At 37.1% G+C, this 13,461-nt stretch overlaps 1 protein-coding gene and 1 long non-coding RNA gene across 7 annotated transcripts in view; one reads left to right on the top strand and one right to left on the bottom strand.

The window, feature by feature from the left end:
• LOC127855132 (phosphatidylinositol 4,5-bisphosphate 3-kinase catalytic subunit delta isoform-like) overlaps window positions 1–13,461 on the bottom strand; it is a 123,835-nt gene that overhangs the window by 61,881 nt on the left and 48,493 nt on the right. For all 5 annotated transcript variants that reach the window (XM_052390516.1, XM_052390521.1, XM_052390519.1 and 2 more), the window contains exons 10-13: window positions 10,326–10,495; window positions 6,168–6,356; window positions 5,758–5,893; window positions 2,432–2,529 (exon numbers count right to left, since the gene is read on the bottom strand). In XM_052390516.1, the coding sequence (XP_052246476.1) occupies window positions 2,432–2,529; window positions 5,758–5,893; window positions 6,168–6,356; window positions 10,326–10,495 (593 nt within the window). The remainder of the gene's footprint in view (window positions 1–2,431; window positions 2,530–5,757; window positions 5,894–6,167; window positions 6,357–10,325; window positions 10,496–13,461) is intronic.
• The window catches only part of LOC127855143 (uncharacterized), a 178,862-nt gene continuing 172,177 nt past the window's right edge, over window positions 6,777–13,461 (top strand). The window contains exon 1 of one of the 2 annotated variants that reach the window (XR_008037367.1): window positions 6,777–6,960. This is a non-coding gene — a long non-coding RNA (uncharacterized LOC127855143). Of the gene's footprint in view, window positions 6,961–8,223; window positions 8,249–13,461 lie in introns of those variants that run through there. The other variant, XR_008037368.1, reaches the window with a different exon arrangement.

Here is a 13,461-nt window from a genome sequence, read left to right as displayed (position 1 = left end):
GAGTATATGGGTGAGAATTTTAAGCCAGTGTCTGGCGTACATAATCGTTGTACTAGGTCTAATATGGTAGCTCAGCCAGAATCTGATCATTTTGCTGATAATTTTACATTTGAAGACTCTGGTCGTTTTTCCAAACCAAGAGTAGGAAGTTTTGGTTCTAAAACATTTACATATAATGGTATCTGTTTATGGAACAATCTTCCTCAAAACATCAGGGATGTACCTAAACCTAACAATTTCAAGGGTGCCATCAAGTAACAGTTTTTAGAGTCTTTATAGCTTTTTATAGTATAATTTTTATTATGAATTTTATGTTCTGTTAAAATACTGTGATACATTTTTAAGTCTTATGATCAATAAGATGCAAGGATCTCATAATTATTCTTTAACTTATAGTATGCTACAAAGTGTGTTTATTAACTACCTATGCAGTGTGTAACTTTCTTATGCAACTTCTGTGATAATAATGAACATGTGATTATATTTATTCATTCTTAATCAGTAATATACTTTATTAAACAGTACATATTTGATACATATACATTATTAAAATCTAATACATGACTGTTTCATGGTTACTGCCACCAATAACAAGGACCACAATGGAAATAAGTGAAAATCATTTTTCTCTTTTTTGTGTTATCCTTGGTATTGTGTGTGCATTCCATGGTTTGCTATGTATATTGCTGTGATAATATATTTTATATTGTCTGCATTATGTAGTAACTATGTAATGTTCATATGTTTACCAAATAAAATCAATCAATCAAAGACCCAGTCAAAACAACATATAATTGTGACAAATATTCTGACCAAGTTTCATGAACACATCTAGAGTATTCACAAGCTTTTTCTTTAGTTGCCCTACTGACCAAGTCTATGACCCCATGTGACCAAGTTTAAAAGTTGTTTTGAGACATCATTGGGAAACACTTTCTGAGCATGTCTTATGATTGGACCGAAACAGATTTAAAATTAGTGCAAACAAAGATTCTGACCAAGTTTCATGAAGTCATAAATGTGGCCTCTAGAGTGGTTACAATGTGTTTCTATTCAATGACGTGTAGATCTAGTTTTTGGATGGACTGACCTACAGGCAAACAGACAGACTGACAGACAAACATCCATAGTGATTTCTTAACCCTTGACTCCTATCTTGGTAATAACAAGAGTTAAGGGGGTTGATTCCCCTAGTAAGGACGTGGATAGGATAGAAGTTATTTACAATTCACAAAAATACTCACACCTCGATCAGACAGACGTATGATCAGATTATCAAACTTCTCACACCTAGATCAGACAGACGTATGATCAGATTATCAAACTTCTCACACCTAGATCAGACAGACGTATGATCAGATTATCAAACTTCTCACACCTCGATCAGACAGACGTATTACTCACACCTCGATCAGACAGACGTATTACTCACACCTAGATCAGACAGACGTATTACTCACACCTCGATCAGACAGACGAATTACTCACACCTCGATCAGACAGACGTATTACTCACACCTCGATCAGACAGACGTATTACTCACACCTCGATCAGACAGACATATTACTCACACCTCGATCAGACAGACGTATTACTCACACCTCGATCAGACAGACTTATTACCCACACCTCGATCAGACAGACGTATTACTCACACCTCGATCAGACAGACGTATTACTCACACCTCGATCAGACAGACGTATTACTCACACCTCGATCAGACAGACGTATTACTCACACCTCGATCAGACAGACGTATTACTCACACCTCGATCAGACAGACGTATGATCAGATTAGCAAACTTTAATCATGCCATCTGTTTGGGTCATTAAAAATCAAGTCAAACAAGACTATTGCCAAGCAATATATGTCCCCTACCGGCTCCATCATTGTCAGATCATTTTTTATCATTTATATTTGTTGCCATAGCAACCAGAATTCTTGACGTAGGAACAAAATGAAAAGACGTGCATAATCTCCATATTGCCATCTGACCATGTTTCAAGTTTCATGAAAAATTATAAAGAACTTTAAAGTTATCGCAGGATCCAGAAAAGTGTGATAGACAGACAGACTCACAAACAGACGCACAGAGCGCAAACAAGAAGTCCCCTCCAGTGAAACCAGTAGTGGACAATAACAAAGCATTCTTTATTTACATCTAAGCCTCTCTGTGGTTAAACAAGGTTTAATACATGAGCAAACAGTTGCGTCCAAAATAAGCCTGTGCATAATCCCTATCTGCTTGTATGGTACTTTTTGTTCATAGGAAGTCTCTTCTTAGAGTAAAATCCCAGTTTAGACAGAAAGAGTTGTCACTGCTTAGCCTGGATGGACTGCACATGCTTATCTGGGACGACATTTTACCCACATGCATTAAAGCACATTTTCCCAGAGACAGGCTAATATTTAAAATACGCATGCTTACCTTATCATCACATGGGTAGAATATGGGTGGACTGGTCCCATAATCAGAGAATATCACAGTAATCGCAATTGTCCCGTGGGGATTCAGGGACACACTACCTGAAATCATCAAACAACAAACAAATTACATCATATACAGTGGAAACCATTTAATCACATCCTCCCTTTACCAGACTCCCTTGTTAAACCTGATAACTTGTAAGCTCCAGTTTTCTCCTGTATACATAAACATTCATAAACTAGAGCTTTGTCACAGAGTTGACGAATACCCCCACATGCCGCATTTACACAGAATATTTTGCATGTTGTCTTCACATAAAATATCGGACACCATGCTCAATGTTTTAAGGCACTAAGTGACCCTGTGACCTAGTTTTTGAACCGGCATGTCCCTTGTTCGAAATTTACCTAGACATCATCTACATACAACTTCTGACCAAGTGTGGTGAAGCTCTGATGAAAACTACTTTAATAAGAGAGCGGACACCATGCTGAATGTTTAAAACGCACTTAGTGACCACCTGACCTAGTTTTTGACCCGGCATGACCCATATTCAAACTTGACCTTGACATCATCTAGATACAACGTCTGACCAAGTTTGGTGAAGATCGGATGAAAACAACTTGAATTTGAGAGCGGACACTTAATTCAGACCGACCAACAGACCGCCCAACAGACAAGCTCACTCCTATATACCCCCCCCCAAACTTTGTTTGAGGGGGTATAATAATTTCCTCTAAAATGAAATCACATCAATTTCAGATACCAATCGTAATTGGGAAAAAAGTATGATTATGTCAAAACTATTTGTAACCCTATAAAACATTAAGGGTTTCATTCATATTAGGTCAGACCTATAGCCAAAATCTTGTGAGTTGCAGATTAAAAACCCATGCAATTGACAAACAAGAGGGCCATGATGGCCCTGAATCGCTCACCTGATTAACCAAATACAATCCCAACCAAGATGTCATCAAGATAAACATTCAGACCAAATTTCATAAAGATTGGATGAAAACTGTGACCTCTATTGTCTACGCAAGATTTTTCTATTATTTGACCCAGTGATCTAGTTTTTGACCCCAGATGACCCAAATACAATCCCACCACAGATTTCATCAAGATAAACATTCTGACCAAATTTCATAAAGATTGGATGAAAACTGTGACCTCTATTGTCTATACAAGGTTTTTCTATTATTTGACCTAGTGATCTAGTTTTTGACCTACTGTTTGACCCCAGATGACCAAAATACAATCCCAACCCAAATTTCATCAAGATTAACATTTTGACCAAATTTCATAAAAGATTGGATGAAAACTGTGACCACTACTGTCTACACAAACAAATTGTTGACTGTTTTTCTATTATTTGACCTAGTGACCTAGTTTTTGACCTCAGATGACCCAAATACAATCCCAACCCAGATTTCATCAAGATAAATATTCTGACCAAATTTCATAAAGATTGGATGAAAACTGCGACCTCTATTGTCTACACAAGGTTTTTCTATTATCTGGTTTGTTTTGGACCTAGTGACCTAGTTTTTTACCCCAGATGACCCAAATACAATCCCACCCCAGATTTCATCAAGATAAACATTCTGACCAAATTTCATAAAGATTGGATGAAAACTGTGACCTCTATTGTCTATACAAGGTTTTTCTATTATTTGACCTAGTTATCTAGTTTTTGACCTAGTGTTTGACCCCAGATGACCAAAATACAATCCCAACCCAGATTTCATCAAGATTAACATTTTGACCAAATTTCATAAAAGATTGGATGAAAACTGTGACCACTACTGTCTACACAAACAAATTGTTGACTGTTTTTCTATTATTTGACCTAGTTTTTGACCTCAGATGACCCAAATACAATCCCAACCCAGATTTCATCAAGATAAATATTCTGACCAAATTTCATAAAGATTGGATGAAAACTGCGACCTCTATTGTCTACACAAGGTTTTTCTATTATCTGGTTTGTTTTGGACCTAGTGACCTAGTTTTTTACCCCAGATGACCCAAATACAATCCCACCCCAGATTTCATCAAGATAAACATTCTGACCAAATTTCATAAAGATTGGATGAAAACTGTGACCTCTATTGTCTATATAAGGTTTTTCTATTATTTGACCTAGTGATCTAGTTTTTGACCTAGTGTTTGACCCCAGATGACCAAAATACAATCCCAACCCAGATTTCATCAAGATTAACATTTTGACCAAATTTCATAAAAGATTGGATGAAAACTGTGACCACTACTGTCTACACAAACAAATTGTTGACTGTTTTTCTATTATTTGACCTAGTGACCTAGTTTTTGACCTCAGATGACCCAAATACAATCCCAACCCAGATTTCATCAAGATAAATATTCTGACCAAATTTCATAAAGATTGGATGAAAACTGCAACCTCTATTGTCTACACAATGTTTTTCTATTATCTGGTTTGTTTTGGACCTAGTGACCTAGTTTTTTACCACAGATGACCCAAATAAATCCCCACCCAGATTTCATCAAAATAAATATTCTGACCAAATTTCATTAAGATTGGATGAAAACTGTGACCTCTACTGTCTACACAAGGTTTTTCTATTATTTGACCTAGTTTTTGACCTAGTGACCTAGTTTTTGACCCCAGATGACCCAAATACAATCCCAACCCAGATTTCATCAAGATTAACATTCTCACCAAATTTCATAAAGATTGTATGAAAACTGTGACCTCTACTGTCTACACAAGGTTTTTCTTTAATTTGACCAAGTTTTTGATCTAGTAACCTAGTTTTTTACCCCAGATGACCCAAATACAATCCAAACTCAGATTTCATCAAAATAAACATTCTGACAAAATTTTATAAAGATTGGATGAAAACTGCGACCTCTATTGTATACAGGAGGTTTTTTCTATTATTTGACCAAGTGACCTAGTTTTTTTCCCCAGATGACCCAAATACAATCCCAACCCAGATTTCATCAAGATGAACATTCTGACCTAATTTCATAAAGATTGGATGAAAACTGTGATCTCTACTGTCTACACAAACAAATTGTTGACGAACGCACACACCCAAGCAGGCACACACAACGGACGACGGACATCACACCGTCACATAAGCTCACCATGTCACTTCATGACAGGTGAGCTAAAAACAATTCAACAGTAAAATTTACCAATCAATTTAAAGGACAATGAATGCTTGTAATGTTTACCCATCAATAGAAGTGCCTATCATATTTACCACACACAACTTGACCAAATAAACAACATTCACATGTTTTGTGAGACATATATGGGTTATTGAAATAATTCGTACCTAAGGGATAGCACCCAGTCTCCTCCAGTTGAAGCTCTGCAGTGACGGGCCACATGTAGTAGGTCTGCTCTCCCACTAGAAGCCTCGAGCGGAAATCAAACACTGGCAGGTTCACCCACGCAATAGGGTTCAAACACTAGAGGAGAAACACTGAGCATGAGTTTAGGAAATAAAGGTTGCACTGAGGGACCAATAGAGATAAATTAAACAATATATTCTGCCATTATTAATGAACAGCTTAATTAATCTTTACCATAAAAGTAATGCTGGAAAATGAGCATGTAGCTCAAGTGTGATCTATTACGAAATAAGAATCATTGAATGTTCTGTAAAGCTTAAACTAATCTTGAATGAAGATTCAAACTTGTTAATTAACTTAAAAGCCAACATGAAAGATAATAAAAATCAACCTTTGACCCCTTCATCCTGCCGTGCAGGGTGAAGCAAAGACGACTGGCAGTCTGCATGTCTCTGACCTCCAGGTCAAAGGTCAAGGTCAAGTTGAAGGTACAGTTTCCATTGACAACAGGCATCTCGGCTGTGGGTTGAACATTTCCAAGGACCTCACACCCATGGTATAATCCAACAAACAGCTTCACCTGTCATGGGAAATGAAAGTTGTAAGATCAATAACATTATTATTATGCCCCCCTTCGAAGAAGTGGGGGTATATTGTTTTGCACATGTCGGTCCGTCCGTATGTCCGTCCGTCCACCAGATGGTTTCCGGATGATAACTCAAGAACGCCTAGGCCTAGGATCATGAAACTTCATAGGTACATTGATAATGACTTGCAGATGACCCCTATTGATTTTGAGGTCACTAGGTCAAAGGTCAAGGTGACCAGAAATAGTAAAATGGTTTCCGGATGATAACTCAAGAACGCTTATGCCTAGGATCATGAAACTTCATAGGTACATTGATCATGACTCACAGATGACCCCTATAGATTTTCAGGTAACTAGGTCAATGGTCAAGGTCACAGTGACCCAAATAATAAAATGGTTTCTGGATGATAACTCAAGAACGCTTATGCCTAGGATCATGAAACTTCATAGGTAAATTGATCATGACTCGCAGATGACCCCTATTGATTTTCAGGTCACTAGGTCAAAGGTCAAGGTCACGGTGACCCGAATAGTAAAATGGTTTCCGGATGATAACTCAAGAACGCTTATGCCTAGGATCATGAAACTTCATAAGGTACATTGATCATGACTCGCAGATGACCCCTATTGATTTTCAGGTCACTAGGTCAAGCGTCAAGGTCACCATGACCCTAAATAGTTAAATGGTTTCCGGATGATAACTCAAGAACGCTTATGCCTAGGATCATGAAACTTCATAGGTACATTGATCATAACTCGCAGATGACCCCTATTGATTTTCAGGTCACTAGGTCAAAGGTCAAGGTGACCAGAAATAGTAAAATGGTTTCCGGATGATAACTCAAGAACGCTTTTGCCTAGGATCATGAAACTTCATAGGTACATTGATCATGACTCGCAGATGACCCCTATTGATTTTCAGGTCACTAGGTCAAAGGCTAAGGTCACCGTGACCCTAAATAGTTAAATGGTTTCCGGATGATAACTCAAGAACGCTTATGCCTAGGATCATGAAACTTCATAGGTACATTGATCATAACTCGCAGATGACCCCTATTGATTTTGAGGTCACTAGGTCAAAGGTCAAGGTGACCAGAAATAGTAAAATGGTTTCCGGATGATAACTCAAGAACGCTTTTGCCTAGGATCATGAAACTTCATAGGTACATTGATCATGACTCGCAGATGACCCCTATTGATTTTCAGGTAACTGGGTCAAAGGTCAAGGTGACCCGAAATAGTAAAATGGTTTCTGGATGATAACTCAAGAACGCTTATGCCTAGGATCATGAAACTTTATATGGTACATTGATCATGACTCACAGATGACCCCTATTGATTTTCAGGTCACTAGGTCAAAGGTCAAGGTCACAGTGACCCGAATAGTAAAATGGTTTCCGGATGATAACTCAAGAACTCTTATGCCTAGGATCATGAAACTTCATATGGTACATTGATCATGACTCGCAGATGACCCCTATTGATTTTAAGGTCACTAGATCACAGGTCAAGGTCACGGTGACCCGAAGTAGTAAAATGGTTTCCGGATGATAACTCAAGAAGGCTTATGCCTAGGATCATGAAACTTCATAGGTACATTGATCATGACTCGCAGATGACCCCTATTGATTTTCAGGTAACTAGGTCAAAGGTCAAGGTCACGGTGACCCGAAATAGTAAAATGGTTTCTGGATGATAACTCAAGAATGCTTACGCCTAGGATCATGAAACTTCATAGGTACATTGATCATGACTCGCAGATGACCCCTATTGATTTTCAGGTCACTAGGTCAAAGGTCAAGGTCACAGTGACCCAAATAGTAAAATGGTTTCCGGATGATAACTCAAGAACTCTTATGCCTAGGATCATGAAACTTCATAAGGTACATTAATCATGACTCACAGATGACCCCTATTGATTTTAAGGTCACTAGATCAAAGGTCAAGGTCACAGTGACCCGAAATAGTAAAATGGTTTCCGGATGATAACTCAAGAAAGCTTATTCCTAGGATCATGAAACTTCATGAGGTACATTGATCATGACTCGCAGATGACCCCTATTGATTTTCACGTCACTAGGTCAAAGGTCAAGGTCACAGTGACTCAACTTAGAAAAATGTTTTCCGGATGATAACTCAAGAATGCTTATGCCTAGGATCATGAAACTTCATAGGTAGATTGATTATGACTCACAGATGACCCCTATTGACTTTCAGGTCACTAGGTCAAAGGTCAAGGTGACTTGACACAGTAAAATGGTTTCCGGATGAAAACTCAAGAAAGCTTTCCCCTAGGAATATGAAACTTCATAGGTACATTGATCATGACTCACAGATGACCCCCATTGATTTTCAGGTCACTAGGTTAAAGGTCAAGGTCACAGTGCCAAAAAACGTATTCACACAATGGCTGCCACTAAAACTGACAGCCCATATTGGGGGCATGCATGTTTTACAAACAGCCCTTGTTAATAAATTATTTGTTTTAATTAAAAAGCATTAATTTTTAGTGAGTTAGGGGATAAATAAAGTTTATTTGTAACAAGAGATGTATTTGTCAGAAACACAATGCCCCCTATTGCCCCGCTTTGAAATTTTTTTGATTTTTTTTCACCTTTGACCTTGAAGGATGACCTTGACCTTAAACTTCCACCACTCAAAACATGCAGCTTCATGAGAAAGCTGCTTTCAATTTATGTTTCTATCTTCAATAATGCAAAAGTAATGGCCAACGTAAAAGTGTTTTTTTTGACAGACGGACAGACTGACATACACACATACTGACCGACAGTTCAACTGCTATATGCCACCCTACTGGGCGCATAAAAAGCATACTGAGTATTTATTTTTTACCAACAATTCAGTTCTAACCTTAATCTCAAGCTTTTATCAAAGGGTGTTTGCCCTTAGAGAAAAGCTTTAATATGTAACCAGAAATGTAACTGCTGTGCCTAAATACCCCATGCATGCTACTTTTTCAGAGGAAATTTCAAGTTACATTAGACACATCTAACAGTATATGCTATGTTTATAGGTGTCTATCACAACCGTTGTTTATTTTTGGTGTTTTCACTTAATATACACTTATATTTGTTAATGCAGCATCAACATACTAAAACAATATCCCGGAAAGAGAAAAATAATGCATTTGAATATCAACAGTCGAATTCGCCAGCATGTATATTATGCATGTATGATGTGAATCTATATTTAGTTTTAGTGCAGATTCATAAATACGACACAAAGACACAATTTTGTTTTACTGATCATTTTAATTTCCTGCAAAAATATCTATTATGCTACACACAAACACTAACTCTGATCCTAATAAAAAGGCAGTTTGGCTCGGCTTAGAGGACTGGGACAGTCATGTAAAATATTGAATATAATATAATTTTTTTATAAACAACTGGTAGCAAGATGAGTTGCAGATAATTTGTCGTTAACCACATTTTAACTAACTCTTTTGACCTGTTAATTCTTTTCAGCTCAATTCAACAGTGAAAAATGCCCATAATGTCACTTTCAGTTTAACTCTTTCAGTGCCGGAACCGAATTTTGAAGGCCTTTGCAAACAGTTTGGATCCAGATGAGACGCCACAGAAAGTGGCGTCTCATCAGGATCCAAACTGTTTGCTATTCGGATAGTATTCTTTGAAAAAAATCGAAGAAAATGCTAATTTTACAAATTCAGCAGACGACATTTTAGCAGACGACAAATTTCCCAGCATGCAAAGGGGTAAAGAACTAGGTTTCCCAATATATAAAGTTTAATTTTGATAACCCTACACAAAATTTCAGCATGAATATTCACTTGTAAAAAAATAAAATAAATACAAAAGCAGGAACTATGCTGCTTTTAAAGTGGGTAGCTATGGATGAAGGCTATGATGTAATTACTTTTCAATACAAGCCTATAAATGGAGATGAAATGTTCTCAAGTAAAGATGTAGTACATACCTTATCAATGTTATCCTTCATTTGGTCCGACATGATCTCAATGCTGTTGATACAGTTCACCTTGACCTCAAAGTTGGACTTGATGTCCCACACCAGTGTGTCCGTGACATGGACAATCTTATTCACGCTGGTTTTTTTGTCCGTGGACTTAGGGGGCCGACCTGGCGGGTCTAATCATGGAGAATAATAGATACAATCTTATTTATTTAAGCAGCCTAATGCTCATTGAAACACTCTCCAGTCAGTTTCCTGAGTTGAACCAATACTTTATGTCTATAGAGGAGATGTAAAGAAAGCTCCTTCAGTGGGGATCAAACCCGTGACCTTCTAGTTGCCAGGTGGACACCATTACACAACGAGGACCTTCTTGTCATCACAGCGAATAATGGATTAGTGATGCATAAAAAGAGAAGTTGATCATATGAGGCTTTTATTCTTGTTTCTGTGTAGTAAAAAATCCCTCGTACAAACTAGTGGACGCAAGTCCATATAAGTCATGTTGTGAGAAAACTGGGCATAATGCATGTGCGTAAAGTGTCGTCCCAGATTAGCCTGTGCAGTTCGCACAGGCTAATGAGGGACGACACTTTCCACTTTTATGGTATTTTTAGTTTCAAATAAGTCCCTCCTAACCGAAAAACAAGTTAAGGCAATTAGTGTTGTCCCCTTATTAGCCTGTGCGGACTGTACGCACATGCATTATGCCTAGTTTTCTCAGAACGCGAGCTAACCGGATATCAGAAGGTACTGAACAGCAGCTTTTGTGATGTTATTTTAACCATTTAGAAGTCATGTAATATATTACTTAAACTAATATTCTGATAAGGTTTAATGAAAGTTGAACAAATATGTCACTTTAAGAGTGTTTAAAAGCTTTCTCAATAGCCATATAAGGAAAACTGCCGGGCCACCTGGCGGCAATTGTTGTCAATTGACCGGAACCATTTTCAAACTCCACAGAGATATCATAAGAACAAATATTCTCAGCAAATTTCATTGATGGCGCATGACTGAATTTTGTAACAAATTTAACTAATACCTCAGTACAGCTTTTTCATGTCAGTTTCAAGGGCAAATAACTCATGAAAGTGTGGATCACTGGGGATGAACAGTGTCTTGTACATACATGGTGATGACATTTTTAAAAGGAGGAAAAAGTTTGATCTTTAAATATTTATTTTAAGTGGATTGATCAATAGACCATCAGAGTGACTCCAACTACCCCCTTCCTGCGGGGGTTCATACTTGCTGAGTGCCAGGAAATTCTAATAGATCAAACAATAAACAACAAAAAGTTTTTATCAAACTGCATCATTTAACATGATGACCACAGTTAGGTTTATCCCTAAGGGTGTTATATCGACAATGTGCAGATTGAATAAATACGACTTGGAAACGCTTTAAACCACATCAAACATAAATTTATAATGACACCATGCATTAGTTAGTACACAAATATGACAGTGCTTAAAAGCTGGTTATTTAAATACTGTATATTCAACATGCAGGCATATTTACATATTTGCTATGAAATTGGTACTGATTTCACACTTCAAAGCTAACAGTCACTTCATTATTTTGCCTATTTTGTTTCCCTCTAGTCTACATGTAGTTATTTAACTTCCCTTTGGCAGTCATTTTTATCTTGATATTTTTTCCCATTTACTCTGTTACTGTAAAACCATTAAATTTCGTGAGGTACGAATTTTCGTGGATTTCGCTGGTCCGCTGAAACACGAATTCAAGTACCAACGATTATTTATACATTTTTTAATCCGACATCGGTCATTTTGCGAATGTCATTTCAGACAATTTCTTTTGTTGTCGCTTATCCGAGATATTTTTGTAATAGTTACTTCACTTCAGTAGGTCACATTACACTATATCTTGACTAATTAAAATATTTCCAGATTGAAAATGGTGTTGTTTTCCACCCATTTGATGTAAATTATATATGTTTGAACGAAGATGTTAATGATTGTTTGATTTAGATATCCTAGTTAATACAATATGTTGTTTTCTTGATAAGTGTTAGGGTAATAATACTTTCGAAATCAAGCACGGTTTTTTAACTGTACATCAACGTTTGTTCTCTTTAACATGACGTCGTCAAATTAACAGTTATCAGATTTATCACATAATTATGTCAATTAGTGCCAATTAAAGTTAAAAGAGACATAACGGTTTTCACACGTGTATTTTGGGGACCTTATTACTCAATTGTTACTACTAGGGGACCGATTGCGCTGATAATTACAAATATTGTCAAAACAACATTGATGGCAATTAGGGAGCGGGGACCCACAAGTGCCCCGCTTTATCGCTCTTATCGACAATTATCGGCAACACTTTCATGCTTCAGTGCACATTAACCTCAAGTCTTGCTCTCAACACAGATTAGCAGATTATGTTTCGTTATTTTTCAGAATGTTTTCATGAAAGTTTAATTATTATGACAGTCACTCTTCCTCGAAAATTTGAAATCCACGAAATTACATATCAATGAATTAGTTGATTTTTAATTGAAATCCACGAAATTATGTGTCAACGAATTAGTTGTTTTTTTATTAAACCACGAAATTTCATACCGACGAATTTCTATACGTTTAAAGTATTATTTATGAAGATCCTTTACAGACATGGGTTAACTTATCCGTATCAAATATGAACTTATAATGAAGCTGCGTCACATTACTTCAACTTAAATTCAACTTCCTAATTAACTATATGCATGTAATTCATCAAATAAGCGGAATTCTGGGGAAAACAAGGCTTAATGCACATGAGTTAAGTGCAGTCCCAGATTAGCCAGTGCAGTCCACACAGGCTAATCAGGGATGACACTTTCAGTCTTATTAGATTAGCTAGTGCAGTCCACACAGGCTAATCAGGGAAGACACTTTCAGTCTTATTAGATTAGCTAGTGCAGTCCACACAGGCTAATCAGGGATGACACTTTCCAGTGCAGTCCACACAGGCTAATCAGGGATGACACTTTCAGTCTTAGATTTTTTGCTCAGAAGAAACTCTTCCACAAGAAATTCCATAAAAGTGGAAAGTTTCATCTCTGACTTCATGCGCACATGCATTTAACCCTGTTTTCCAAAGTAAGGCTAAAACTTTTCATTATAAGTAC

Source organism: Dreissena polymorpha, chromosome 13 (genome assembly GCF_020536995.1).
Source record: "Dreissena polymorpha isolate Duluth1 chromosome 13, UMN_Dpol_1.0, whole genome shotgun sequence".
Lineage (NCBI taxonomy): Eukaryota > Metazoa > Mollusca > Bivalvia > Myida > Dreissenidae > Dreissena > Dreissena polymorpha.
This window is presented reverse-complemented; position numbering and strand designations above follow the sequence as displayed.